This window comes from Rhipicephalus microplus, chromosome 1 (genome assembly GCF_043290135.1).
Source record: "Rhipicephalus microplus isolate Deutch F79 chromosome 1, USDA_Rmic, whole genome shotgun sequence".
Taxonomy (NCBI): domain Eukaryota; kingdom Metazoa; phylum Arthropoda; class Arachnida; order Ixodida; family Ixodidae; genus Rhipicephalus; species Rhipicephalus microplus.
Window position 1 is genome coordinate 139,341,009 of NC_134700.1, and position 27,425 is coordinate 139,368,433.

The 27,425-nt window shown below is 45.1% G+C and overlaps 1 protein-coding gene across 1 annotated transcript in view; it reads right to left on the reverse strand.

Moving 5' to 3' along the window:
* Positions 1-27,425, reverse strand: part of LOC119177835 (nose resistant to fluoxetine protein 6) — a 66,355-nt gene that overhangs the window by 17,437 nt on the left and 21,493 nt on the right. The window contains exons 9-12 of the mRNA XM_075867382.1: positions 15,969-16,137; positions 4,880-4,959; positions 4,482-4,571; positions 2,371-2,503 (exon numbers count right to left, since the gene is read on the reverse strand). Coding sequence (XP_075723497.1) covers positions 2,371-2,503; positions 4,482-4,571; positions 4,880-4,959; positions 15,969-16,137 — 472 coding nt within the window. The remainder of the gene's footprint in view (positions 1-2,370; positions 2,504-4,481; positions 4,572-4,879; positions 4,960-15,968; positions 16,138-27,425) is intronic.

Consider the following 27,425-nt stretch of genomic DNA (forward strand, 5'->3'; position numbering starts at 1 on the left):
AATAAATAGAGAAACATAAATGTTATTGAATGTTATGCAATTTTTTATCTTTTGTTCTAGCTCTCCTGCTCGGGCAGTAATGCTTCTGAATGGTCTCACCACCAAACAAACTTCCTTCAAAAAGTAGTTGCTTGCTTGCTGCAATAAAACAAACATCTTTGCAAGCTATGGCGCAATCGCTTATCTGTTCGAACCCACTTAAGCGCACGAGACTCTACACGTTTAATTTTCCATTTGTATCAACCAGGCCGGCAGACGGATAAATGATCGCCGCGGTGATGGTTTCGTCTGCATCAGCAAGCCCAGCTGTCTGCCCGAATTGACAGGATTGGTTCACTTCGGCAGTGTTGGTTCATTTTATAATAAACATTTTTGGTACAGGACACTTTACGATCTAGTCACAATACACGAGGCGAAGCTAATCACCGCTTTGTATCACTCCGCCCAGTATTTGTACAATTGAGTCCATTTCTATGAGCAACTACTAGCTCCCAGTGCTAGAACTCTCTAAGGTCAGACAGACCTTGTGTGTTCCGTAACTAACGCAGCATTATCTTACAGTTCTGTGTAGAGAGCCTAAACATTTATTCATTTAAAAGGCCCGTTTAGAAATTATACTGAACATTACTATGGTGAGCTTTCACGGACTGCCATGCCCTTTTAGGAATAGGTGATGCTAACACAATCCAGGCATTCGAGAACACTTCTTGATTTTGTATTGCAGGCGGGACGTCCCAATTACTTTATTGCTTTATAGTTACATAATCATAGGGTAACAATCAGTAAATTTATTCGGGAGGGGCTGCGTTTATGCTCATTTCGGTATACCCCTTCCTACCCAAAAACTTGTCGCACATAACGTATACAGTGTGATGTGGTACGCGAGGTCCAGAAAATTCTTTGCGAAAAAGACACCATGCATGCGTAAATTGATTGCATTCTAGATATATAACTTTACAACAAATCAATAAGCATTACCCACCTAAATATATGACAAAAACCATGCTGGAGTAACGCTCATTGTGGTTCTCATGGTGATAACGATTTCATAGATGTCTCACAATCGCTACATTTCTTTTACTGGGATTCAGCAGGCCATATTCAAGCGTCCTTCGGTGTTGGGAGAGCGCGGTAAGGCAGTTACTGGTGATATTGCCATTGTCCCACCGTTAAGCGCCCTAACATGAGTGCTGAAGTTAAGCCGGCCATAAATTTCCCAGCGTAGACATCGGTAGACGCGAGTGTAGTACACATTCTTGGTACGCCCACAATGCGCAAACAGCTACTGCGCTTACCGTAGATCCACATCGTAACACTAGCATGATATCCGGAAGAATTGTACATGCACTTCGCATCACCAGCATCATAAACTAATAAAACGTTGACATTTTGGCATATATGCAGCAGGTGCTGGTAGGGTGCACGTTAGTAATAACGTAGGTACAGAACTTTGAACAACCAGTTCTCACGAATGCACGCATTTTAGAATCCTGAATATTAGGACAATTTCATTTTACTGAGCTACACATCCATCCACCTGGTAACGTCATCGCCATTTTAAAAGGGCAACAAAGTAAACTTCCTCATGGATGATTATACATCATTCGTTCTCATGGCACGAGATGTCTGCAAAATGTTTTAGTTTCTCGTAGAGTGTCACATTAGTCACAAACTCTCATTTAGAGTGTTAAATTAGTCACGAACTCTCCAAACTCTCCTAGCATTCGCAGTTTTGACTGGTAGGACAGTATTTTGAATGTGACCTTTTTTTTCAAGTGAGCATTACGTACATAAAATTTTTGAAATAGTCGAGCACTACAGTGGGAAAAACAAGAAAAAACCATTTGACTAAATTCTGAATGAACATGTTGCCGAAGTTTGCGTGATGTAGTTGAACGTCCAATTGCACATTTCTTTGTGTGACATGTAAAGGAAATTAGCAACTCTAAGAAAAACGACATACTGGAGTGTATTTCCTGCCCGCAGTCTGAAGGTTTACGCTAGAAGAAATTGTCTTTATCTCCGAAAAACTTCAGCCAATCTCTTTAAAATGAAATATACAGTCATATTTTTGTTCAGAATACAATTTATATGGCTGCCAAAAAAGCGATCACACTTCATACACAATCACTTTGTATGAATGCACTATCGTACAGTTCATCAAGAATATACAACTGCCGAAAACATTTGCCTCCTTCTTTCAAATCCGCCCCGTAAATCAATTTCTAAATATTTTATCCACATTTTATTTTTGCCTAAACTAGCTGCGCATACGTAGGATGTCACAGTTCACGAATTATCAGCACATGTGTTTCACTTCACCAGCAGGACTTTAGCATATATTTCACAATATAGCCTCCACATATTTACCTTATTTTTCATGATGTTGTCTTTGTTGAGCACCATATAGTGACCCAGAAGAATGCCAGCCAGATAAGTCGAGATGCGGAAATGTGGCTTTATGTAGACATCTTGAACGTAGTCATAGACGCCAGGTACAGAGCTGCAAAAACAGTTTAGAGGACCAAGTAATGTACGGGCCCACACTTGTCGTTTCGCGAATGCTCAAGAATTACAACGAGGGTTGATCGTGCAGTAGCTAAGTAGCTGTACATAGGGACATGTCGGTGCTCCCGGTTGCTAAAAAGACAGCACTATCTGACGAGACCTAATACACGTACCACACTGTCCCAAGAAGAAAGATAATGTGAATTTATCAAAAGCCTTCTAGAAAGCCACTGCCTGTTCAAATAGCCATCAGAATGAAAAAATCTGTGCTTTCACAGTGCACCGGCACAATTCTACTTCAAAGTATATATTTAAACTGCAATAATAATATGTGAAGTTTCATGTCTCAAAACCCCACTATATGATTACACGAGACGACAGAATGGAGGTGTCTGGAACCATCTAGACAATCTGGAGTTCTTCAACCTGGGATGGCATCATGCTGCACACGAGCCTCAATCGTTTTGGTGCCACCGAAATGCGGCCAGGATCGCATCCGTTCCCATCGGGTCGGCAGCAGAGCACCGTAGCGACTGATACACCGTGGTAGAGTATTTTTAACCTGTAGTACATATTCATGAGAAGCGGATCGTAACTAGGACAAATAAATGTACACTGAGTTGAGGAGTGGGCAAGCACCACAAGTAACGTACTTGTATGTCTGAATGCCAGATTGAGAAAAAAATTTCTGGTACTCTTTGTAGAATTTATAACGTATGCATATTTCCATGTTTCCAAAATGCACAGTGTTCAATTCTCTAAGATTCAGAAGGCCTGTAATAAGCAGAGAATTCGTTTTACAAATATAGCTATTTTGAACATCATATAAGGTTTAGATAAAATGCTTATTTCAGGAACCCTGAAAGAATACCTAATCTTAATTATGTGTAATAATAAATATAAAATTGAGATCCCCACCAAATCGTCGCAGTCTTTACGTAGTCCATTTCACGTGCTGCCATATCTAAATAAGACCATAAGAGTGCAATCAATGTGCTTGCCGCGCATAAATTTATTAGAAGTATCGCTCAGACGTGTTGGCATCACATGAATAATATAAATATTTCACGTCGTCATGCATGTCGAGTTTGATTTTATTTCATGCACCTCACTCCAGCGATAATACTTAATAAATAGCTTAATCGCAGGACTTTCTGCAGGCTCCTCTTTTAAGCATACTTATTTCCTAATTGATTTCCTAATCATATGGTAGTGTGAAAACAACATAGGTGAGGATGACGTGAGCTTGAGGGAAATGAAAGACGGAGGCTGAGGTTCAGAGAGAAAAAAGAGGGAGCTAAAAGAGGACTGAAAAGACTAAAGAATGTGTATGTGTACATGTATGTGTATGGCTGTCAAAGATGCGGAACTGTGCATAAGTAGCCATGAAATGTATGGGATAACCAGTCAGGGAAGTGAGTATTACGTGGAGGAAACGAGAATGGCCCAGGTGTACTGTAGCGTCACCGCACGCGCGAACCAGCAGGCGAAGCTGTGTTTCTTTAGGCAATACAAATTTCTTATAAAAATCCCGTGACAATAATTACCCTGTCGTCTTTGCTCACTAACTTTACGTCAAGGCGGAAAGAAATGACTGTGTTCGAATAGTGTAACAAAAACTGGGTTATTATTTTTTATATGCTGACTCGAGGGCAGATGTTTATTATTTAGATTTGTAGTGCAGGCCAGTACCGATGTTTACGAATACAAAAGATTGCACGTAGTGCGAAGTTTTATTTATAGATTTACCTGGGAGTAATCAGAACTGAGTGGGATGGCGTACACGAGGCGCAAGAATTCTGCTACACCTAAGCTGAATACTCGTCACATTGGTGCGGGAGACGTATTTTTCAATCGAGTTGACATAGTCATGTTCTGTTCTGTGAATGCCAATTTTATCGCAAAGTCTTCATGTGAACGTCAGAGCACATTGTAATAAAAAAAAAAGAAACGCTTGCAAATTGGATACTAACCTCATTCTATGCAATGCAGTATACATAATGCTGGCTGTAGTTGAAGTCACTATGAGCACTCCGCATAGTGCCACTCCTACACGGGGCCATCTGCAACGAGAAAGGAAAATTACCGCTGCATTATTGAGCGGGGTCCTTGGAGTCGTTTATCTGTCATGTTTTGTTCGCTTGGAAATCTAAATTCAGGTATCTTCAGGTTCTGAGTGTCTCGAATGTTTAAACATGTGGTGCCACAAAAGATATGACTTCGTGGCAGAGTCCAAAATTTTGAAATTGAGATGCTATTTTTCTCTCTGTTACCCACAGCCTAAGCGTATATACGCTTTAAGAAGGTAATTAGTATCTATGTCAAAAGTGCATGAAAAAAGAATAAACAGCGTTCTTTAATAGAAGCTTACCTGTAGAGAAGGTAAATAAAGAAGGGAGAGATGAGGAAAAGCTGGAAGTCCACTGCCGAGTACCACGTATGAGGCAAGCACTGTAAGCAAGTTACAAAAGCCTGCTTGAGAAAAAAAAATCACTTCAATGAATGAGTCCCACAAGACGTTCATCTGCCATAAACACTACAAAGTTTCTTGCTACTTATACGCGTATATCTTTCTCATTTCCTGTTTCAAGTTATTCTGCAGTGTTTCAAACTTCAAGGAGCAGTAACAAAGAAAACCGAGGAAGGTATATTTGATGTTCGAAAAAACTAGACTCTCTTCCAGTGACTTGCTTGCGCCTGCGTCATAAAAACAGTGCGCGTAAGCAGGGCGCTTCCTTTACTCTTGAAGTCTTCCCTTCTCAGTCGCATTCGGCAAATAAGGTGATCACGCACCTCATGCTGTTTGTGTTTAAGCTATCTGGCTTCTTAACTAGACGTGCTCTCATCTCAATGCTACACTCTAAAAAGTTTTCGGGAGTAACTGCAGAGTTATACGAAAAGGGTGCTTTGCTCCTACAGGACAAGGATTGTGCGCCAAACTTCGCACATGACATGACAAAAAGGGCGCTATCTTTTTGTAAAGAGAGGAGAGCACTCTTTGTCAGATTTACTGCAAAAATGAACGCACCGTGGACAAACGAACAGTCAGTTCCTACATACCCTGTTTCTTTCAAAATTGTGTGATGGCGTTGAGAGTGTAGTCGTTAGTGTATGCCCATCCTGGCTGCGTGATCATAAGTTGGAATCCTGCCCGTTTATTGTTAAACACCTGAATTTTTTGAATGACATGTTTCTATACTGATTTTACATCTAACTACATGCCTGAACATTCCTAGAAATGCAGGTTAAGTACACAAAAATGTTTTTAGTGCGAGTTAAAAAAATTAAGGTTGCTCCCTCGTGAAATAATGGGACAGAGCCGCTGTTAAGGCGTAACTGGCGAGCCAAGTAACAGTTTGTGCCTACGCATGTACTCCTAAAAAGAGAAATCACTGTGGCAGACAAATTACTTCCTAAAAGATAAACATCGATACCCCTCCTCTCGTTCTACTTCTTAGAGTGTGCTGCAGAATTACACAGCCCTAAAGATATACAGAAAACTTTATAGCGCGTTGGTGGCATAATTGCCCCCTCGTTTCCACGTGCTGGCTCACTATACTTACTCTGGACTTCTTTTGTATTTCCTCTTCATCAATTGTGGTTTCTGAAACCATTCTAAGTAGAGTATGATTAACTAGTGGCGCCTTTTTCACTGGATTCTCTTTTGCCTTTGTGTGCCATCATCTCCAACACCCCAAATTGGGATCTTGCTACTATAGCGCAGCGTTATCGAATTCCGAGGCGCTGGTTTCAGTTTAAACCATGTCACCCACAATTGATTTGAGAAGCAATAAAACATTTTCTCTTTTAATGTAGCTTATGCGCATATCGAAGAAGCACAAAGGATAAAAATTAGTGTTAGGCATTTTCCAGTGGGGCAGCTTCTAGTGATATTGTTCAATTGAGAAGAATAAGCCAATAACACGCAATTCATTCAGACTCCTCATCAGTTGTTTACTGTAGAAAAATATGAGTATTCACTCGTTGAGAGAGGCGTGGAAGGCACATATAATCAAGAATTATGTGCACAAAGCAACATACCATATGAGCTAACGAACTGCTGGGATGCTGGAGAGTCATGCTATGTCTTGCCTGCAATTTTACTATGCCTCGGCGTGATGTAACCGCACGTTCTATCCCGTGAAGCTTGACGGTGTGTCACTGTTCTCCTTGCTCGTTTTGCATGGTTAACACCTTTTTTACTCCTCTATTAGTGGTATTCGTAATTTTGTTACATTTTGTAGTTGGCGACTCCGTGCGGGTGTTCATCCCGCTGTGGGCACGGTGCATTGACGTCGGAGAGACGCAGCCCCATCCAGCAGTACTGGTAGCAATGGTACGTCAGGCCAGTTTCTCCGCAGGTGTAGCAGAGAAGACATTAGTCGGTGACACGCCACGTAACGGCTTTCCTCAGACGGTTGCACTGGGCAGCGGGTGGATGGTATGGTGGGACTGGCGGCGAAACCATGACAGTGCGGCTTCTCCAATTAGGCGTGGAGGTGGAGCGTAACGTTGCGTTGCAGCGGTGTAGCTTAGCAAGCAGACCCGGCTGCGGGTCTGCTTGCTAAGGAACGTGCAGAGATTACTGGATCTCACGTCACACCACGTCAGCAATGACTTGATGTGGTGACGAAAGCAGGACTTTTCGCAGCTTTTCCTGCAGGATCGGTCTGACCATTTCACACAGGTCGGCGGAGCCGAACCCTTGAAGAGCGGCAAACTGTGGCGTCGAATGGCGATTGTACTGGTGGTCACGCAAGTCCAGTGTCTTCCCAACTGTGGTCGCTTCCGAGACAAATTCTTGTACAGGTTCGGTGGGTCCCACATTAGGCCAATGAAGAGCTCTTGCTTTGGAACTCGCATAGGTAAGTTGAATTTTGTTTCTTAGGACATGACTAGATCTGCACGGTGAAAAAGTTTGGTCACTCCTTTCGTGAAGAGTGCAATCCTTTCGTCTGGGAGCGGGACGTGCGTTTGGTGAATTGCCTCGGCGCTTTCTTTGCTGACGACGCTCGTGATTGTGGCTAATAACCTCAGGCAAAAGATGTCCAGCGTTTCAGGGTTTTCAAGCCAAGTGCACGTGGAATCTTGCAGGGCGAAATAAACGTGCCGCGGCTTCTCATCGTTGGTCCAGATGTTCAAAAGAGCAACTTGGTCAAACCTTTCAAGCCAGCTCTCCGGGAATTAGAGTAGTGAACCACGTAAATTTCACACGGCTCCTTAGCTTACCGGAGCGGAATCAGTGCAGTCGGCCCAGCAGCTGTCACAGTCTTGCCTTGGTCGAGGTCTTATGATGTTTGGCGGGTAGAAGCCTGCGCTCTGGTAGACCTTGTTACCTATGGTTAACTCACTCCTCATGGCTCACGTCTGTGTTTTCTCCGGGGCGAGGGTTGGGTTCACGCCCTGACTGGTGGATCCGGTGCATGAAAGAAGCAGCACCACCAGCAGGTCTCACGGGGTTCTGACGCTGAAAAATGCAAAAACAGCTTGTCGTAGAACGAAACTGTTTATTTGGCGAGAAACAGAAGGTCGGGAATAGCAACATACTGCCATTGATAGCGGTGCACGGAGCGTCGGCCATCGGTCAACGGAGGAGCAACGAAGCGCAGGGGCATTTATACATATCCCATTGAATGTGTTAACGTTATCACTAGCAGCCACGTAGCTTCCAGAACAATCTGCAATGTTCGCGTTGTTTGCGTAATCTAAACCAAACGATTTGCTACAGTCCTGAAGTTCTCGAGCACAGCATTGGGGTTTGCACTGAGAGTAACAGTTTAACGGGGCCATAACAAAACTTGACGAAGGAATTAGGCAATATTCATTCTATGTATTGTTACCCCGACCAATATCTTGTAGGTTTAACTTTTTTTATTGTTTGCAATTTATATGTTAAAAGGATAATTGTTTAAGCTGGATCTTGTTGTGGGACGCTGGTTGGGATTTCATAACAATGGTAGCTCGTATGAGATCGCAATAAGCGTCCATTTCAGTGCCATGGCTCTGTGCCACCTCTGCCACTGCTTTTTTCTGTAACAACTATGGCACAAAATAAAAAAAGTCAATAAATAAGTTTCACTAGGGGTAGAATGATGATCGAACCTATACAATCTGCGTGGAAGCCCAGTACTCCACAACTGAGCTGTACTGGGACTTCAAACTCCATTGCAAGCTGACCCTACACAGGCCTAAAATAGGGTAGGGAATTGCATTAACATGTATACAAGAGTGTTTAAAAAAGTAAAGCCACAACCAGGTGTCACACAATGCGAATCACGTAAGGTGTGCGTCATTGAAAGCTCCATCCTAATTACAAAAGCCTCAGGCATGAATCTTCTTCAGTGTGAGTAACGGCATCAACAAACTGCCCATATTGTATTTGAAGTATGTAGCGTGCAGGACTATGGGGTATCGCTATACAAGCGTTTCGGGACAGAACATCAAAAGTATGCTTTTTAGTATATATATTTCTGTATTCAGATGCATGTGATAAGCGTATTTGCACATCAATAGTGAAATATTTCAACAATATGTCGATTACATCACGATGCTGACCAACACACGGATATTCCGTAACTATTTTGAATGAAATGGTATGAAATATTTGAAAAGGAGAAAGAAACACTCATGGCGTTTCATCAATCAATGACACAGTGTTCTTGACCTGCACAGAATGGCTCACATGGGAAATCTTTCGACATGGCTTACAGCATAACCAGACAGGCAGCATTGTCTGCCTTGACAAAAAAGTGCTTACGAATCAAGGCTGGTGCAGCACTTCTATTTTTTTTGTAAAGGCAAATTGTCTAGTTCTGTGTTGAAGCCCTCTCACCGCTGCCTAGCAACCAGCGTAACCACTTGGTTGCTGTCGGCTAAATGCTGGTATAAGCACAACCATTTTGTAAAAAACTAGACTTACTGTTGAAACTATTGATAAATCTCCTCTATAGTCGCTCGTGTTCATTACTGAATCAGGTAATAAGCTTGACTTCTAAGTTTCAATACGCTAAAGCTTTATATACACTATGATGTTTAACTTTCACAAGTGTGCTTGCACAGTATCAGAAACCCCTAAAAGAATTTCGGTATTTGTATTCTTGTAACTGTAATCTCGGATACTTTTCTCGGATTTCGGCAATTGCATCTGTGAAAGATCCCGTTAGGTCACGGGCAAATGTATCGTAGTATTCGTACTTATACCTTCAGCGAATGGCTTCTAGATCTGTATTTGTAAGTACGCTTCTGAGTACCCCTGCTCAGCCCTGATGGTGGGTACAACTCTTAACGGCAAAAAATAGAAATACCATAGGAATTTTCCGCAATACACGTAAACATGATAATTTATGGCAAAGTCAGTTCTCTGGAATAGAATTTGTAGCAGTTTCGTCGACAGTGATTGAAAAAGTTTCTGGAATAACCACTCTTCCAGCTTTTTCTGTGACTGTCCTGCCCGTTCTGTGTAGGCTTGGCGATTTTCAATGCTACCGTTATATTGCAGAAACCTGCTAGCCGTTGTTGAGATGCTCTGATTTGCTGGTCATTTAGGCGGTAGAAAGATGTCAATAGCAGAGCCTGCGGTATTTGCTACAAAGGCCGAATCACAAAATTTTGCACAAATGGACACGCACGCTAGACTGACTTAATGAGTGATCTACCTAATTAAAGCCTTTGACAAGTTCATTGAAGAACACTAGCATCTAGACTCACGCAATAGCATATGTATTCTATTTACATTACAAACACTTCTAGTCGGGTAACCTTTATGAAATCACGACACAATGCTAAGGTGTCTTTCCATAGCCCTGTTCATTTCATATACGCAACCTAATCAGGACGACGAGAGCAGCAGTGACACTACTCAAGCACTCTGGCGATACCTGTACAAGGTGATTGACCATTTAAATGTTTTAGTCAGCAATACACATGGCCATTAGAAGTGAAAAGGAAGGTTATTCAGACAGCTACATTTTTACAAAACATGTAAAACGCGGCCGGGTCTCATAGATCTATTTAACTTCATCAAACAGATACATTTATGTTGCAAGTAAGAGTTATTGACCCTAGTTGTACAGAATTCGCTGTCGCTTCATTCGTTGGCTTCATCTCTGTATGGCAGAGTTCACGGAAGCTGCCTCCTGCACTACCTGAAATTGACTCCGTTCTTGTGCGGTGAATTCTTTGAAACTTTGTGTGCTGTGGCAGCGCTTTTTGTGGTCACCTCCGGCACTTTCTGCAGTTTGTTTCGTCTGGCTAATGAGGTACTCTTTAAAGTTGGCTATATGCGACTCTTAGGGTGAAAAAGTCTCTCGATATCAGTATTCTTCAAGAAATTGCGCGATTCTCGCTTTTTACTGAAAGCTGTGATAATTTTTGTAAGGTGAAAAGTAAATATTTGGATGAACCTTGTCTACAGCACACTCAAGTTCTACAGTTTGTTTTGGCCCAGCTGCTATTTGGAAACAGCAGTGGCGTGTTGAATATTATCGGCAGGGAAGAAATGCACCATATACAGAAAGTGGAATGGTAGATGAGCTTTATCGGATGTAAGTGCCAAAGCCGTTATTCATCTGGACACACCCTCTACTGCCATATAAAAAACGTTACACGTTATTGTAGTTGCATACATACCGTACTTCGCGACGTCTCCTTCGTACAGGTTAGTTTTAAGTACAAGTTCGTGACGACTATTCCAGAGGAGAGCTTGGTGGTGTCAGGTTCTCTATTGCTGTTCTTACTGGCAAGAAGTAGACGAATATCTTCGGCTATACCAGGTGGTTTGAGGTACATCCTGGTACCACCCGTGGAATCCATCAATTTTTTTAGGTGAATATGTTTGAAAAAAAAATGCATAGATGCGCTTGTTTACAGCGTTTCAAGCCTCCATGAAAGAGAGCACGTCCACTGCAGTCAGTACGAGATCATATCCACCGTCTTCTACTCGCGCGTTTAGGCAGCGAAAGTTGAGGAGGGTGAGAGTGAACTTGATCTAGTGGGCCACGTGTTCTGGCAGGTCATGAACCCACCGCTACGTTTGCGTCAACAAGCTGTGTCATCAGAGCGGCCGAACCTCACCGTGCATGACGCTGTGTTCGTTGTTCTTGTGATGAAATCCAAAGTCTCCCTTCAAGTTGAGGTACAGTTTGTCGACATTGCTCCAGCAGCTCAGTACCACGAGCTAGAGTTGCCGGGTATCCGTCTTGCTGCACTTACTTAGGACGAAAAAGTCCCCCCCTTGTGACTTGTGTACTGTTGTTCACTAGCTTCTATCTTAGGCCTGCAAGCAGCATCTGTCTTGGAGTCGGTATTTAGCGAGACCATGCTAGGTTTGTTGGGTATCAAGGACGGTTCTACATTGTATTCATTTCGCATTACCTTGCTCACAGCATGATGAGAGTGGAGACGAGCGAGCTTTCCTGCCAAGGGCACGTTATTTTGTAGCCACAGCCGTTTGAGTAACGTGTCTTCTGCGCACACCACCACTCCTTGTTCGCACAACTTCAGCTTTCAGTGGCCCGTTGAATAGCACGTCGACAACGCCCATCATGATGGTGATTATCTAGAGGGCTTGCTCGGAACGATGAGAAGCTCTATTGGCTGGTAGAAAAATTTGGTGTGCGACATTCGTTGAACTTTGGCCGTCGCCTTGAGTAGATCGTCTTACATCGCCCAACCTAGGTACATGTCATTAGCGCTGAATCGCTTGAGCACATTTAATATGATATCGCAGTGCAGTACATGCAGTGGTTCTCTTCAAGTATCTCATGAACGGCCTTGTGGAGGTTCGATATGCCATGTTCGGCCTTGTTTACGTAGTACAATACGTAGGTCGCACACGCGTAGCAGACTAGGCTGATCTGAGGAACCATGCTGGAGTCACGCACTTTCGAAATCCAAGAATTGAAGTTGTTTACAAACTTTTCAACGGGTTTCCAACTATGCAGCACGCAGGGTCATGAAAACGACACCTACAGGAGGCCCATGTACACGTGATTAAAACGAACGTTGAAGGTACGCAGGGACTCTTCCAAACAAGCAGACTCTGCTCATGCCTTCCTAATGCTTGCTCAGTTGTTGGCGCGCGTTCTCAGCTGCGCCTTCGGAAGAAGAAAATTGTAAGATGACCCTGGTTTTGTTAGTGGGCAAGAATGGGTAGCCTAACGTGCACTTCGTCCTTGCTGACTTGTAGAATTTGTGGGTGTAAGCATGCATCTGATTTCGCTGACACTTCAGCAGATCCAATGGACAAGCCACGAGAATTATGAGCAATTTCTTAGAACGAGCTTATTCTTAAGCGTCATTACCCGCAGTACACATGGGTAATGAATCTGTAGCAGGTACCTCATTTGCCACCACAATGATGAATGGCATAGTGGCAAAGTGGGTGCTTCATCGTCATCGTCATGACGTATAGTAGGTACCTTACATGAGCTGAGCCGTGATTGCCGAAAGAGAATATTTGCTCTATGACGCGCTTGTTTTTCGTCGCCATTCGCGTCATCGTTATTGAGGGAGTGGCTACAGCGATAGAGAAGCCGCGAGCATGAGGAGCAAGCTCCTAAAAGTCACGGCGTCTCCATGTATGGCAATGACGGGACTAAGCAGTAAGATGGTATTTTTCTTGACAATCATTTTCTGGCACGCTCTGCTTTCTTCGTATCTCTTAAGACTACATCTATCAATTTCCTTTTCATCACTTCCTTCATCGTCTTCAAATTAAGACCCTGCTTTGTAAGCCCCCGTGTGTCTCCTTTTAAGGTAAGTACTGGTAATATGCAGCTGTTGTATTCTTGCTTTTGAGGAATAGTACTTCACAGCCATTCGTTGTTTTCAAATGCTTGCCTACTTGCTTCCCGCAATCCTTTTTTCTCTAGTTCTTTCATTGCAATGATTAAGCTTCCCAGTTCTCACCCGTACTAAGCAGATTCACTCCTTCTCCGCTTAGAGTGTCTTCAGCCTCTTCGAAAACACTGTTTCCTGGCAAGATTGTCGCCTAAAAATCTGTTTTTATGCCTATTAATATTCTGATCCACTCTTCAGCTACCATGTCCAATTCAGAAATGATGAGGTGCAATTTGTCCCTTGAGTTGCTCATTAACGCGATGTGACCGACAAATTGCATCGTTCTGATATGCTCTACCTTACATATGACCACGAACTCTTTTAAAAATATGGCCCTGAAAACTTCCTGTAAATGCGCCATCGAAAGCATTGGAGCGATCATGGCTGCCTGCCTCACGTCATCATTTATTGAGATTTATTGAGCTCCTGTAGTATGCGGCCCCAAATCATCAGCGTATTCATCCGCAGGCCACGTACTACAATTGGCCACATTACGACTCACGCATAGATGGTCGTACACACGCTTGTAGTTGGTATACCAGCTTGTAGTTGGTTACAAACTGAGAATAAATACCGGCCCTGACCCCTATGCTGCAGCGTGCCTGTCATTCACCTGTGTAACAGAGCAATGATTGGTGTGTTTTGTTTAAACCATAAGTACTTTTTTTCGCTGATAATGCAAATGCTACGCATAAAATGAAGTAAAAGTTCATTTCTTGTTAAAATGTCATATTTGACTGAGCGGTGAAGTCATAATTTTTCATAAAACTTGTCAAGAAATAAACTATTCGACCGTAAACTAACGAGGTAACACGTGTGTGTATAGCCAAGTCATCCATCAGAAATAATAATGATAATATGCGAAAATTAACATCCCAAAAACCTCATATGAATATAAAGACGCCGTAGTGAAAGGTTCCTGAAATTTTAACCACTTGGGGTTCTTGATCGTACACCCAAATCTCAGCCCACGGGCCTACAGCACTTTTGCTTGCATCGAAAACGCAGCTGCTGCAGCCAGGATTCCCTCCTGTGATTGGTACGTCAGCAGCCGAGTACTTCAGACACATGATAACCACAGCGGGACCGCATAAAATATATCAAAGCTCCTAACATTATGTAAGTAAGCGATTAAAGTTAGTGGGACATTTATGCAAAATCTTCTTGGGTGGGGGAGGGGAAGTGATTAATAAATCAAAGAAAGATAAAAGTGAGCCCTGTAGCTGTCTTTCAAGAAGAGGGGGGACACATCAAGAGTAGCTCTCGAGGGATGGGGGTAGGGAGGGAATAAAATGAATTAAAGGTATAGAAATAGGGAGAGGGGCAGGTACATCCACAAACAAAATTAAAGGTATAGCGGTAGGGAGAGGTCAGGTACATCCACATTCGGAAGTAAGAAGATAGGAAAGATGGACACAGTCGCAAGAGTCCCAGGACGGGGCAACACTCAGCGAGAGCTCTTGTTGGCGTCATGAAATGGCGTAGGAAGAGCCAGTCGGCCACAGCTGCGCTGTCGTCGCAGGTCTCTGGGGCACAACTGGTCGGCACAAAATCCAGCGAGCGAGTCCGCTCCTGGGTTGGACGGTGACCGCTTCGGGTGAAGCTCGCATTCATTCTGAAGCTGTAGCCAACAACAGTACTCGTGTAACAACGCACTATCACGAGGAAAATGCGAATTGTGAAAAGCATGGCTTTTCATTCGGTTGCGCTGCAACAAGACGACTGTCACAAGGTTAATCTGTACTTTCAGCCAGCGTCAGCGCGTGCTATGGAGCGTTTCTCTTGCTGGCAGCTTCACACTGCGAGTATTTTCTGAATAGCTGACATGATTGGCAGATGAAAAGTACGTACATGCGGTGCATGAGTGAAAGCCGGGGCGAATTCGAAGCGCTATAGGGAAGCTCACTCAATGAACAAGTTCACCCAATACAAGTAAAACATATGGCAGCTCGACTCAGTAGAAAGGCATACTTTCCACTTCGTACAGAAGCGGTAAAATTTTCCCAGCTCATAATACCATGCATTGTTGAAGGAGCGTGACCCAAAAACTTACCCAACCCCCCTCCCCCCCTGTAGGTGGTGAAGTTGCCTCTGGGGTATGAAATGCACATGCTGTAGACATTGTGGAATGTCGAGAATGGTCTTCCTGACGTTAGAGTACACAAGAAAAGAACAGAAACTTCTAGATGAAAAGCATGAGACATGCTAAGTGCCAGACCTTTCTTGAGCAGTATTGTGTTTGACTTGTGAAGCGTTTGCTCGTATGACAGTCGTGCATGATGCTTAGCCACACTCACAATAGCGCGGCGCGCAGTCTAAATATGACACCGCGCAATAAACTCTCCGTCTTCTGGTGTGTACAAGTCACAACACCTTTCCGCGATTGAACTCATTTGCTTGGAGTTGCGACAAATGTTTTGCAAATAGAAGAGCAGTACAGAGAAAATTCGGAGTAGCGCAAGCCAGAGTCTGCTACTATATCCATATTTCATAGAGCAACTATCAGAAACCGTAAATTACATATACATAATCATTCAATAATCAGAAAATGTTCTGCAATACACTAAAAGTGCAAAACACTTCCTGCTTCTATATCTCAGAACTGAGGTAATCTATATTACCATGTTGTCTGTATGAATGAAATTCTGGAGGTTGATCAGGTTTGTCCACCAGTTGTCTCGGCACGCATTCTGGTAGGTCCCAACAAAATCCATCCAGACGGGTCCATCCCCCAGGTGGTACAATAGGAAAGCACAAAAGGCAGCTGCTGCCATCATAAGAGGCATCGTCCTGCACAGGATTCCGAAAGGAACGAAAATTACGTTCTGTATCTATTGAGGAGAAAAACATGAGCCTTAAAAGATAAAATAGTTCACCACTGACCAAATAATGAAATCCAACGAAAACAAGGCGCACGTAGTTTTATCGCAATAGCAATTACATGGACACTCTCGGCTGAGATTTGCCGCTGGCGTAGACGTCGGCGTCATTCGGCGCACTTGTATAAATCTCCATATTTGTGAAACGCAAGAAAAAATGTTACTTAGGAATAGACTCCGGTGTGTGATTATTGATATGTGGGGTTTAACCTCCCAAAACCACCATATGATTATGAGAGATGTCGTAGTGGAGAGCTCCGGAAATTTCTACTACCTAGGGTTCTTTAACGTGCTCCCAAATCTGAGCACACAGGCTGTTACGTTTGGCCGGGCAATTCATCTGGGCAGACGCCATTGTGCGTAAGCCGATCTACTGGGCAGGCTTTCAACCCCTTCGGCGCCCAATCTGCCAGACGCTGTCAAAAATTTCGGCAATTAAGCAGACCATGCGGCAAGTGAAGGCGAGTTCCTGACTTTCAACTACGGACCCTTTCGTCGTCCCTTCGAGCGGCAGCGGTGACTGATGCCCTCGGGAACTCATCTGGTGAGGCGGAAGCTGTTGTGACCGGCGCCAGAGCTGACGAGGAGCGGCGCTCTTTTAATCCTCAATCAAGTAGCTCACCGGCCGGCTGCCTACGCCCGCCAGGCATTGTCCCTGCTAGCCGGAGGGTGGGACGTCGTGTCGCTACCACGCCGTAAACCGTTCGAGAGAGGACAACAAAGACAGCATCTTCCTTGGAAGAGACCATTGCGGCCGCTGCAAATCGCCCCGCTGATTGCGCTAACAGATCGGCGGACCCTTTGATGTATGCTGTGAGGAGCTTGGGACCTCTCGACTAGCGGCACACACACGACGAGGAAGAGCCCGCAGGCGCCACCTTGCAGTGCAGTGATCACGACTCAATATTGGACGTTCACGTGGGCCGTGCATGCTCGTCCCCCTCACCTGTTGCGTGTGATTGATTGGTGTTCCACTCGGAGAGGAGGAGCCCGACAGGGCTTAAAACTAAGCCGCAGAATGCTGGACGTCACTCTGAACTATGTAACGTTCAACCACCACGCTTGTGGTTTGTGAAACCACTAACCTTTCTTTGCTGTAAATAAGTGTAAATAGTGCCATAAACATGTTTGTTTTCGTATCCTCTTCTTGTCAGCGTTCGTTTCCTCCACCCGGTTACACCACGCTACCACAAGAGACCGAGTAGACCACCATTCGCAACAAAGCCTACAACAATTCCGCCTCCATCGGAAATGCAGCCGCTGCAGCCGGGATTCAATCCCGTGACCTGCGGGTCAGCAGCCGAGTACATTAGCCACTATACCACCACGGCGATGCACTCTGGTGCGTGGAGTTGAACGTGCGACCTCTTGCTAGTGAGTGCGAGGTATTAGGCACTGAGCCACGAAAGAGCTCCCTCATGAACGTTGAAAGGGAAAACCACTGATATCTACCACTTGCCGCTGGTGACGCCCATCTCAGGGAAACTATCCTGTTTTCAGAATTACCAGCAAGATGGCGCAACGAGCGCGCGTCGCCAGATCGTCCCGACGTGACGGCTTGCTCTTATCGCACGCGTAATTTGGCCAGCGCAGAGGAAATAGCGCGCGCGCTTCTCTCGCCGTGGAGAGAATCGTGCATACGGCTTGGGGTTCGACCGGAATGATTCTGTTGTTACCCGGCGTGCAAACCTGACTGCACCCGCTGCACTGTTCTTGTCTGCGAAAAGAGCGTGCTCTTCAGAAACAGTGAAATAACGAATGACACACTTATTTGCATGAGCAACATGAAGCACATTTAGAGCTGCTTGCCATTCTCCGTGTGAACTTCTATATTCTTGCTATCGAATTCAGTGCTTCTTCTCCTTTGGGACAATGCTGTTACTTTTGTGGTTTCTAACTGGTGGTGTATTGGTGTTCACTGAAAATGCGTGAAAGAACTTAAAGTGAACAAGAAGTCAACTAAGAAACCAACGCGGCTGCCGTATGTAGGCTTCATTCTTGTATGTTCACGTCACAAGTCGAGCTTATCAGCAAGACCACCATGACGCGTGCGCATAATCAGGTGAACATTATGCAAGGATGACTGGGTGTACACTCAACGCAAAAGTCACTTGAGGTCAACGCTAAAGCCTAGTTCCATGTGAACAACCAACCGACTCCATATAATTTTATATCGTTGGCCAGGCCTATCTCATTAGGTCACAGCAAGTGAGCGATTGACATGCTTTTGCATACCTGCTGAAAAAACAAATACGCCAGACCTATCCGAAATACACGCACAATCAATGCAAAATCAAGAAAACTGGTAAAAAAAGCACTGATTACCATTTGGCAGATCCCACGTACAGTGAGGATCAATGATATGCGAAGCGCGAATGAGAAAAGTTGATATGCCTTTTTTTTAAATCAGCACAACGTTACGAGGTGGAGGTAATTGATGTCGTACATGACTTCCGTGTCCTGATTAACGGGTCTGAATGTCTCGTTTACCCTCATCATCTATTCTCGTCACGTCATAAAAAACTTAGTATATGTGGAGCTAGCGAAACGGCTGTGAGCACGATATCAGCGTGGTCTGTTTTCATGTTCTTACATGACAGGCGTGTCAGGGTCATCATGTTTGCACGAGCCATATATTTCGTCCTCCATTTACCTCACGTAACACCAAATTGGGTGTATGTAGAGCGAGCAAAACCGCCGCGCGCGCATCATACCGGGCCTAATATACGCCAAACTACCGTTGAAGCACGCGCACGCAGGGCGCAGCGACACAACATTATCAAAACGTGAGCACTCTATAGTCTGGCGCCAAGCGCGACCAGCGTCCGTCGGCGCGGACCGACGGCAACCGGCGTGAAATGCGACATGCAGCTATTCGTGCCGATGCGTTACCCAGACAACAATGCGTCTCCCTCTTTCCGTGACGGAGGGACACCCGATGGGCTGAAACGCGCACGCGTCAAAGCAACGCAGCGTGGCGTGCCTCTTCGAATATAAGGCAGGAGCAGCGCTTGGCGTGGAAACGCTGGCGTGATGCGACGAAATCAATGCCGGTAAGCACGTGGACCACGTCACGTCGAAGTGGATTGGCACCCTGACTGTGGCATGCAGTCATGTTCTCACATTACACGCATCTCATGATTATCATGTTTGCACCAGTAAGATACCTTCTTCATCCATTGGCATCACGTAATACCAAATTTGGCATATGTGAAGCTAGCGAAACGGCCGTAAGCGCATCATGAGCGTAACATGTGGTCATGTGGTTACATGACTCGAATCTAATGTTTATCATGTTTGCACCAGTATCATACGTTTGTCATCCATTCACGTCCCGTAATACCAAATTTAGTTTCAGTGAAGCTAGTGAAACGGCCGCGAGCGCATCGTGAGCTTGGCATGTAGGCATATGTTTACAGAACACGCATCTCATGAATAAGATGTTTGCAACAGCCACATACCTTAGTCATCCATTCACGTACTGTAATAACAAACTTGCTATATGTAACGCTTGCGAAACGGCCCCGAGGAAATCGTGAGCGTGGCATGTAGTCATGTTGTTACATGACACGCATGGCATGATTTTCATGTTAGGGTCAGTCGCTTGTGTTCGCCATGCAGTCATGCCATACCATACCAGTTTTAATTGCGAAGCATTGCTTGGCGAACTTCGGCAACATTGTGCGTATCTATCTATCTATCTATCTATCTATCTATCTATCTATCTATCTATCTATCTATCTATCTATCCGCCTACGACTTTTTGCTCTCCTGGCCATTTCGATAATGTTATCAATACCAAACTTGGTATGGCATAACATGACTTTATGAAGAACATATCTGACTAGTCATAACATGAAAATCATTATATATATGTCATCAATATTATGATTTAAATTTAATGGTCATGCAGTTCTTGCGGTGGTTTCGTTCACATGGCATGTTGCAAAACTGGTATGGCATGGCATGATTGTATGGCGAACACAAGCGACCGACCCTAACATGAAAATCATGACATGCGTGCAATGTCACAACATGACTACATGCCCCGCTCATGAGGCGGTCATGGCCGTTTCGCTGGAGTCACATATACCAAATTTAGTACTACGGTACGTGAATGGATGGCGAAGGCTTGTGGCTAGTGCCAACATGATAATCATGAAATGCGTGTCATATGACAACATGACTACATGCCACGCTCATGAAGCGCTGACGGCTGTTACGCTAGCTTCACTTACATCATATTTTGTATTACGGGACGTGAATAGAGGACGAAGGTATGATACTGGGCAAACATAATAAACATGGTATGCGGGCCATGTAACAACATGCTTACATTCTACGCTCGTGATGTGATTGCAGCCATTTCACTAGCTCCTTATGTTTTAAACTCGGTATTACGCGACGCGAACGGACGACATAAGTAAACCACACATTCCAAAAAGAATAATCATGACATGCATGTCATGTAACAACATGACTACACGCCACACTCATGATGCGCTCACGGCCGTTTCGCTAGCTTTATATTTGCCGAATTTTGTATTATGTGACGTCTATAAAAGACAGAGGAGTGTGGCCGGTGCAAATATGATAATGATGAGATGCGTGTCATGTGAGAACATGACTACATGCCACAGCTAAAGCGCCAATAAATTTCGTCATGACACGGTGCGCGTGCTCGCCAGCCTTCGATTTCGTCGCGTCACGCCGGTGTTGCCACGCCAGGCACCGGTTCGTGCTGCATTGTTTGACGCATGCGCGTTTCAGTGCGTCCGGTGATCCTCCATCACGAAAAGAGGGAGACGCAGTGTTGTATGGGTAAGGCGTTGGTGCGAAACGCAGCATGTCGCATTTTGCGCTGGTTGCCGTCGGGCTGCGCCGACCGACGGTGGTAGCGCTTAGCGTCAGACTATACAGTGGTCGTGTTTTGCTAACGTAGCGTCACTGTGGCCAGTGTTCACGCACGTCAACACTACATTGAAGTGTAATGGGCCCTTCATTATGCGGTCGCAGCCGTTTTGCTAACTACACCTATAGCAAATTTGGCGTTACCTGGCGTCTATGGATGACAAAAGTATTACACTGGTGCAAACATGATAATGCTGACAAGCATGTCATCTAAGAAAATGACAACATACCAAGCGAATAGCGTGCTCACGGCCGTTTCACTAGCTCCGCATATACTAAATTTCTTATTCGCTAGCTCCGTATATACTAAATTTGGTACGTGACGTGAACAGATGACGAAGATAAACGACACACTGAAATATGATGATCATGACACGTAAGGCGTGTATGGCATCCTTTACCGCCACATCGTAACATTGTTCTGATTTTAAAGGGATATATCAACCTTCCTTTCGTGCTTCGCATATGATTGACTCCTACTGTACGTGAGACCTGCCAATTTTTTCAACATGCCGTGTAAAAAAAAAACTACCGCAAGAGCTGCACGACCATGAAATCTAAATCATGACTTTCATGACATACATGTCAGAATATTTGTGTTATGAGTAGTCAACTATGTTCTTCATACAGTCATGTTAAGCCGTGCCAAGTTTGGTAAAAATACCATTATCGAAACGGCCAGGAGAGCTGAATGTCCTAGGTGGCTAGATAGATAGATAGATAGATAGATAGATAGATAGATAGATAGATAGATAGATAGATAGATAGATAGATAGATAGATAGATAGATAGATAGATAGATACGCCTAAAGTCGCCGAAGCTTCCTAAGAAATGCTTCGCATATCAAACTCTTGTAATTCTGTTTATCTCAAGGCTCATACATAAGTAGTTTCTTGAGAGAGGTCCTGGGCGATCATTATTGAAACGGCGTTGTTTTCGCCATCTAGATCCGCATACAGCCAAACATTTATCTCGAGAGAATTTCGTGCAAAGCCTGTGATGGATGCCACCACTACGAGCGTGCAGTGTTAAATTCTCAGACGTTTTCTAATTCAGGTTGCAGCGTGAGGTGGTTAATATTAATCCCGCCAACTGTTTCAAAGTTAAGAAGCTATGTACCCGGATCGACTCAACTGCATCTCTGCTTTCTCAATTCAACAATTGTTCAAATAAAATGCAGTGTTGCACACTAAAGAGTATGCCGGATACAAATTATTTAGTAACACGTGATCTAGAATGAAAATTAGCCATGAACTATGGAGCATTTGAAATTGGTTTCTTTAAGAGTGCCGATTCAGATATTATTTGAAGTTGTTTTATAAAAATTCCCATAGGCATCTCACAAATAGGCACCCGACAGGGGACCGAATGGCGCGACGAAGCTTTTCGGGCAACCTCAGCCTTGTTGGTACCGACCGAAAGGTATACAAAGAAAATTAAACTCTTGCTGAACACATTGACACACTAAAGTGCCTATGCGCTTTTTGGCGCGTTTTCAAAGAAGGATGCCTGGGCGCTTACATAATCAGCCGTGACTCTCCTGCTCACAACTGAAAACAAAATAATATGCAATGGCAAGTCCGGTTTTGCTGCGTCTACTAGTTGGCTACAAATTCGAAGTCTAGGTTTTACTGCTCTTACTCACTACGCTGTGTGTTATGGCGCTACCTTCAGATCTCGTAAATGGCATTGCCGGGTGCTTATAGCCACCTACACGCTGCCAGTTAATAAATTCATTTGTCGCTGCATCATAGATTTATCCTTAAGGCTTGATAGTTGGGTGTATATCTGTATCAGATATCCCCAGATAGGGCGAGGGTGTGCATAAAGTGACACAGTACCTTATAGTAGCGGTTGTTATGCAGCCAGCGTACGCAACCACTCGTGTCATTGGAGTGGAGGCCGCCTACACTCTAAGCCAAAAGGGAGCAACTGGGGTATAGGGGTTGCTCCTTTCAGGAAGCACTAACCAAGAGCGTGGCATGTAGTATTGCATTGCTTATCCTATTAGTTTCCTAAAAGGAGTAGCTGCAGAGGGACGAACCGTTCCTCTCATTTCACTTCCTTCGGAGGATGAACAGTTACCCCCTCCAATTGCTCCCTGCGGATCAACAGTTACTCCTACCAGTTGCACCCTGCGGACCAACCATTATTCTCTTCAGTTGGTCCCCTAAGACCCAAGGCTGGTCTTTACCGTTCCTTCCGCGTGTTCGCAGTTACTCTCTGAGGACCAACTGCACATACTTCCAGTTACTCCTTGTGGAAATTAATATTTATCTCGTGTGTGCTTGTCACACGCTAACACATGGCGAGAGCTCCTTGGAAGAGCACTGCTTGGGTGCTTCTAACACTAAAATTGGACAATATTGAAAGGAAAAGAAATGCTTCATTGTTTTTCTTTTTTTTGAGTCGACGTGTGGGCACTTGTAGAAGTAGACTTCGCCACAACACTGCCAGCACTAACCAAGTTTACCAAATGGGTATTATTGGAATTTACCAAATTTGGTATTATGGGACGTCAATGGATGACGAAGGTATGTGGCTGGTGCAAACATGATAATCATAAGGTGCGTGTCATGTAAAAACATGACTACATGCCACGCTCATGATGCATTCACGGCCATTTCGCTAGCTTCACTTATATAAAAATTGGTATTACGAGACGTGATTGGACGCCAAAGGTATGTTGCTGGTGCAAACATGATAATCATGAGGTGCTTGTGACGTAACAACATGAATGCCTGCTTCTCTGATAAGGCGCTCGCGGTGTTTCACTAGCTTAACATGTACAAAATTAGGTATTATGTGACGCGAACAGACGACATAGGTAAATGACACGACGGAACGTGATAATCATGACATGCGTATCATGTAACAACATGACTACGTGCCACAAACATGATGCACTGACGGCCATTTTGCTAGCTTCACATATATAAAACTCGGCATTACGAGACGTGATTGGATGACGAAGGTATGTGGCTGGTGCAAACATGATAATCATGAGGTGCTTGTGACCTAACAACAAGACTACCTGCTACTCTGATGAGGAGCTCGTGGTGTTTCACCAGATTTTCATGTACCAAATTAGGTAATATGTGACGCGAACGGACGGCATATGTAAATGACACAACGAAACGTGATAATCATGACATGTGTATCATGTACCAACATGACTACATGCCTCACTCATTATGCGCTCGCGCCGTTTCGCTTGCTTCACATATGCCAAATTTGGTATTACGTCACGCGAATGAATTAAGAAGGTGTGTGACTGGTGCAAACATGATAATGGTGAGATGTGTGTCATGTAAGAACGTGACTACATGCCACACTCATGGCGCTAATACACTTCCACGTGATCCTGAGCGCGTAAGCGCCGGCGTTTGTTTCGTCGCGTCGCGCCGGCGATGCCACGCGAGGCACCTATCTTATTTCCTCGCGTGACCTGAAGGCTGGTGCACACCGGCGACTAGCAATGGTCGCGCGACCATTCGTGACTGGTCGCGAATAGTCGCGAATGGTCGCAGATGGTCACAAAGCGACTGCTTTGGCTAGTCGTTTCAGGCTGGTGCACACCGGCGTCTACCAGTGGTCGCGCGACCGTTCGTGACTGGCGACAAAAAATGACTGATGCTCACCCCAGCGGAGGGTGCACGTGAGCGACCAGAAGTCGCAAAACAGGAGAGTCACGTCCGGATCTTGTTATCAGCGAGCAATCTGGACACCGGTGCCGATCCGCTGATCGCAGCCAGCTGAGTGATTGGAACGAACCGAGCACGCTGCATTTACTGTTTTCGACCGCTCTCGCACAGCGTTCCCAAGATCGTCAAGGGGTTCGATTCAAGCGAAGAACAAAAGATTGGCATGGTGCTGGTGCACTGTGCCTTGGGGTCAGTGATGGCAGCACAGATGCCTTCATATAAAAAAAACCGGTGGTGGGTGTTAGCGTCCGTTCTCACTTCAGCTCGGGAGGTAGGCGGCCATGAAAGGCGCCTACCTCCCGAGCTGAACTCAGACGACGAGGAGTATTTCCGAGAGGCGTACGTTTTCAGAAACGCTCTTGAATTTATCTTGACTTGCCACAGTCTCCAGCGCAAACGCGTCTCGAACGTGGTGTCGATCAGTAGTTGCCAATCGTTTGACCTTTAAGGTGGTGCCGGTGAGAGAGTTCTGTGCGTTGTTGAACAATAAAAATGGTGCTCAATGTACATTTCAATGGCTGCTCATGGGGAATGAGAGACAGGAGCATTCGACTTTTAGTTAACGCGCAGGCTGTGATCACCATTAGCAGCCATTGGCATGTACATTGAGCACTATCTCACAAGAAAGGGTTGCTACGTTATACTCGCTGGGTGTAACCTCCTTAGCTTTAGAAAGGTTTAGCGAGCGTTGAGCCGCAGTGCCAGGAATACAATGAACTTGTATATACCATGAATGAACTCGAGGTGGTTAAAAGTGGGAAGTAGATACGAAGCGCAAGCCGTAAGAAAGTAAAAACTCCCAATCATTTCCTCGAGGGTGAACATGGTTAAGTGCGAATACACGGGGTGATGCTATGAGGTGTATTTATTAATTCGCACTCTCATATTTATTAATCACACTATGGTGCCTTTGTGGTGTAATGGTTCCTGGGAATCGCAATTTGATCACACAAGGGAGTTTACGTTAACTCACTGGCGAATGCCAACAGATTTTAACTTTACTCCCCCTCACGACCCGCTCTCGACGGGAGACTGAGAGAGAAGGCGGGCGCGCGAGAGAGAGGGGTGCGCGCGCAGCTGCAGCGAGCGAAGGGGGAGGAAGTATAAGGCGCGTTACTGGCACTGATATCAGCGTCGCGTCCGTGGCTTAGCCTTAGTTCACACTGAAACATCCGCTTTCTACAGCGACCGATTCGCACTGGACGCGCCCCGCGCCGCCGAATATGCCATCTACTACGGCGCTAATGCGGGATGGATGCGCTGTCACCCGGTTGTTGTCGCGGCTCGCAAACGCTACTACGCCATCCGGTGGTGTATACTTCGATGATTCTCGTACGCAAGAAGTAAGAGAAGACAGTACTGCTTACTTTGCTGGCAAGTGGCTGTCTTGTAATGCACGAACAGCAGAAAAACAACCAACGCCAGCAGCGTTGGTGGGTTCGTTTTGCTCTGCAAGACCGTAACAAGCTCGGTCACGCCAACAGCAAGCTCGGTCACCTCTTTCACGAAATACGGAGGCGAAGTAGGCACAGAGTATGTTAAACTCTAGTTGGTTTCAACATTCAGTTACGTGCACTGCGGCATAACAAGTGAGTGGGGCTTGGCCACCATTTTTCAAAATTCCTTGACTAGCGCTCCTATTGGTCCGCGGTGACCGATTCGGCGGCAGACGCCGCAAAAATCGGTCCGAGAGCGATCGCCGCGGCGAGGGTCCTTTCGGCGGAACTCGCCGCCGCCGAACCCGATTCGGAGCACTTTCGGCGGCCGGAACGCTCAGTGTGAACGCGGCCTTATTCGGTAGAGCGTCGCGCTGTGGCCCGCCAAGTCCTCTTTCTTTTAAAGATAGAGAGAAGACTGCGGACGCCGCCGACGGCGGTGGATGGTTTGGGGTCGCTTATAAAGTGTATTCACACTTAAAGGCCGAATTCTCCACGTCTCATTTCCCATTAGCAGCCATTGGCATGTACATTGAGCACTATCTGACTGAAAAAGTTTGCTACGTCATACTCGCTGGGCGTAACCTCCTTGGTTTTCGAAAGGTTTAGCGAGCGTTCGGCCGCAGTGCCATGAATACAGTGAACTAGTATATACTATGAACTCTAGGTGGTTAAAGGTGGGATGTGGACCCGAAGCGCAAGCCGTAAGAATGTGTGCGTGTGCCAGCTCTTGTTTAGTCCTTGGAATGTCCGCTGGATGGCGGTGCTTCTATATGGGGAATATATGATGAAAAGATGCGAGATGGTGGTACTTGGAGTGTTGAATAGATGGACGAACGGACACATAGACAGATGCATGGATGGACGCATGAATGGACGCAGGGGTGACTGCATGGACGAACGCAGGGACGAACGCACGAACAAACGCACGCACGGACGGGCTGATGGACGCTTGGACGGTCATACTGACGGACGCATGGACGAACGGAAGCAAGAACGAATGGACGGACGAATTCTTCGCCCCACTCTCCATCATTCACTCCGTGGATATGCTGCCATTTTTTCCCCTCGACGCATTGTTTTTGTTATAAGTCATTCTTTTTGTTTTCTTCCATCGTAAAATGTAATATTAAATGCATATATATGC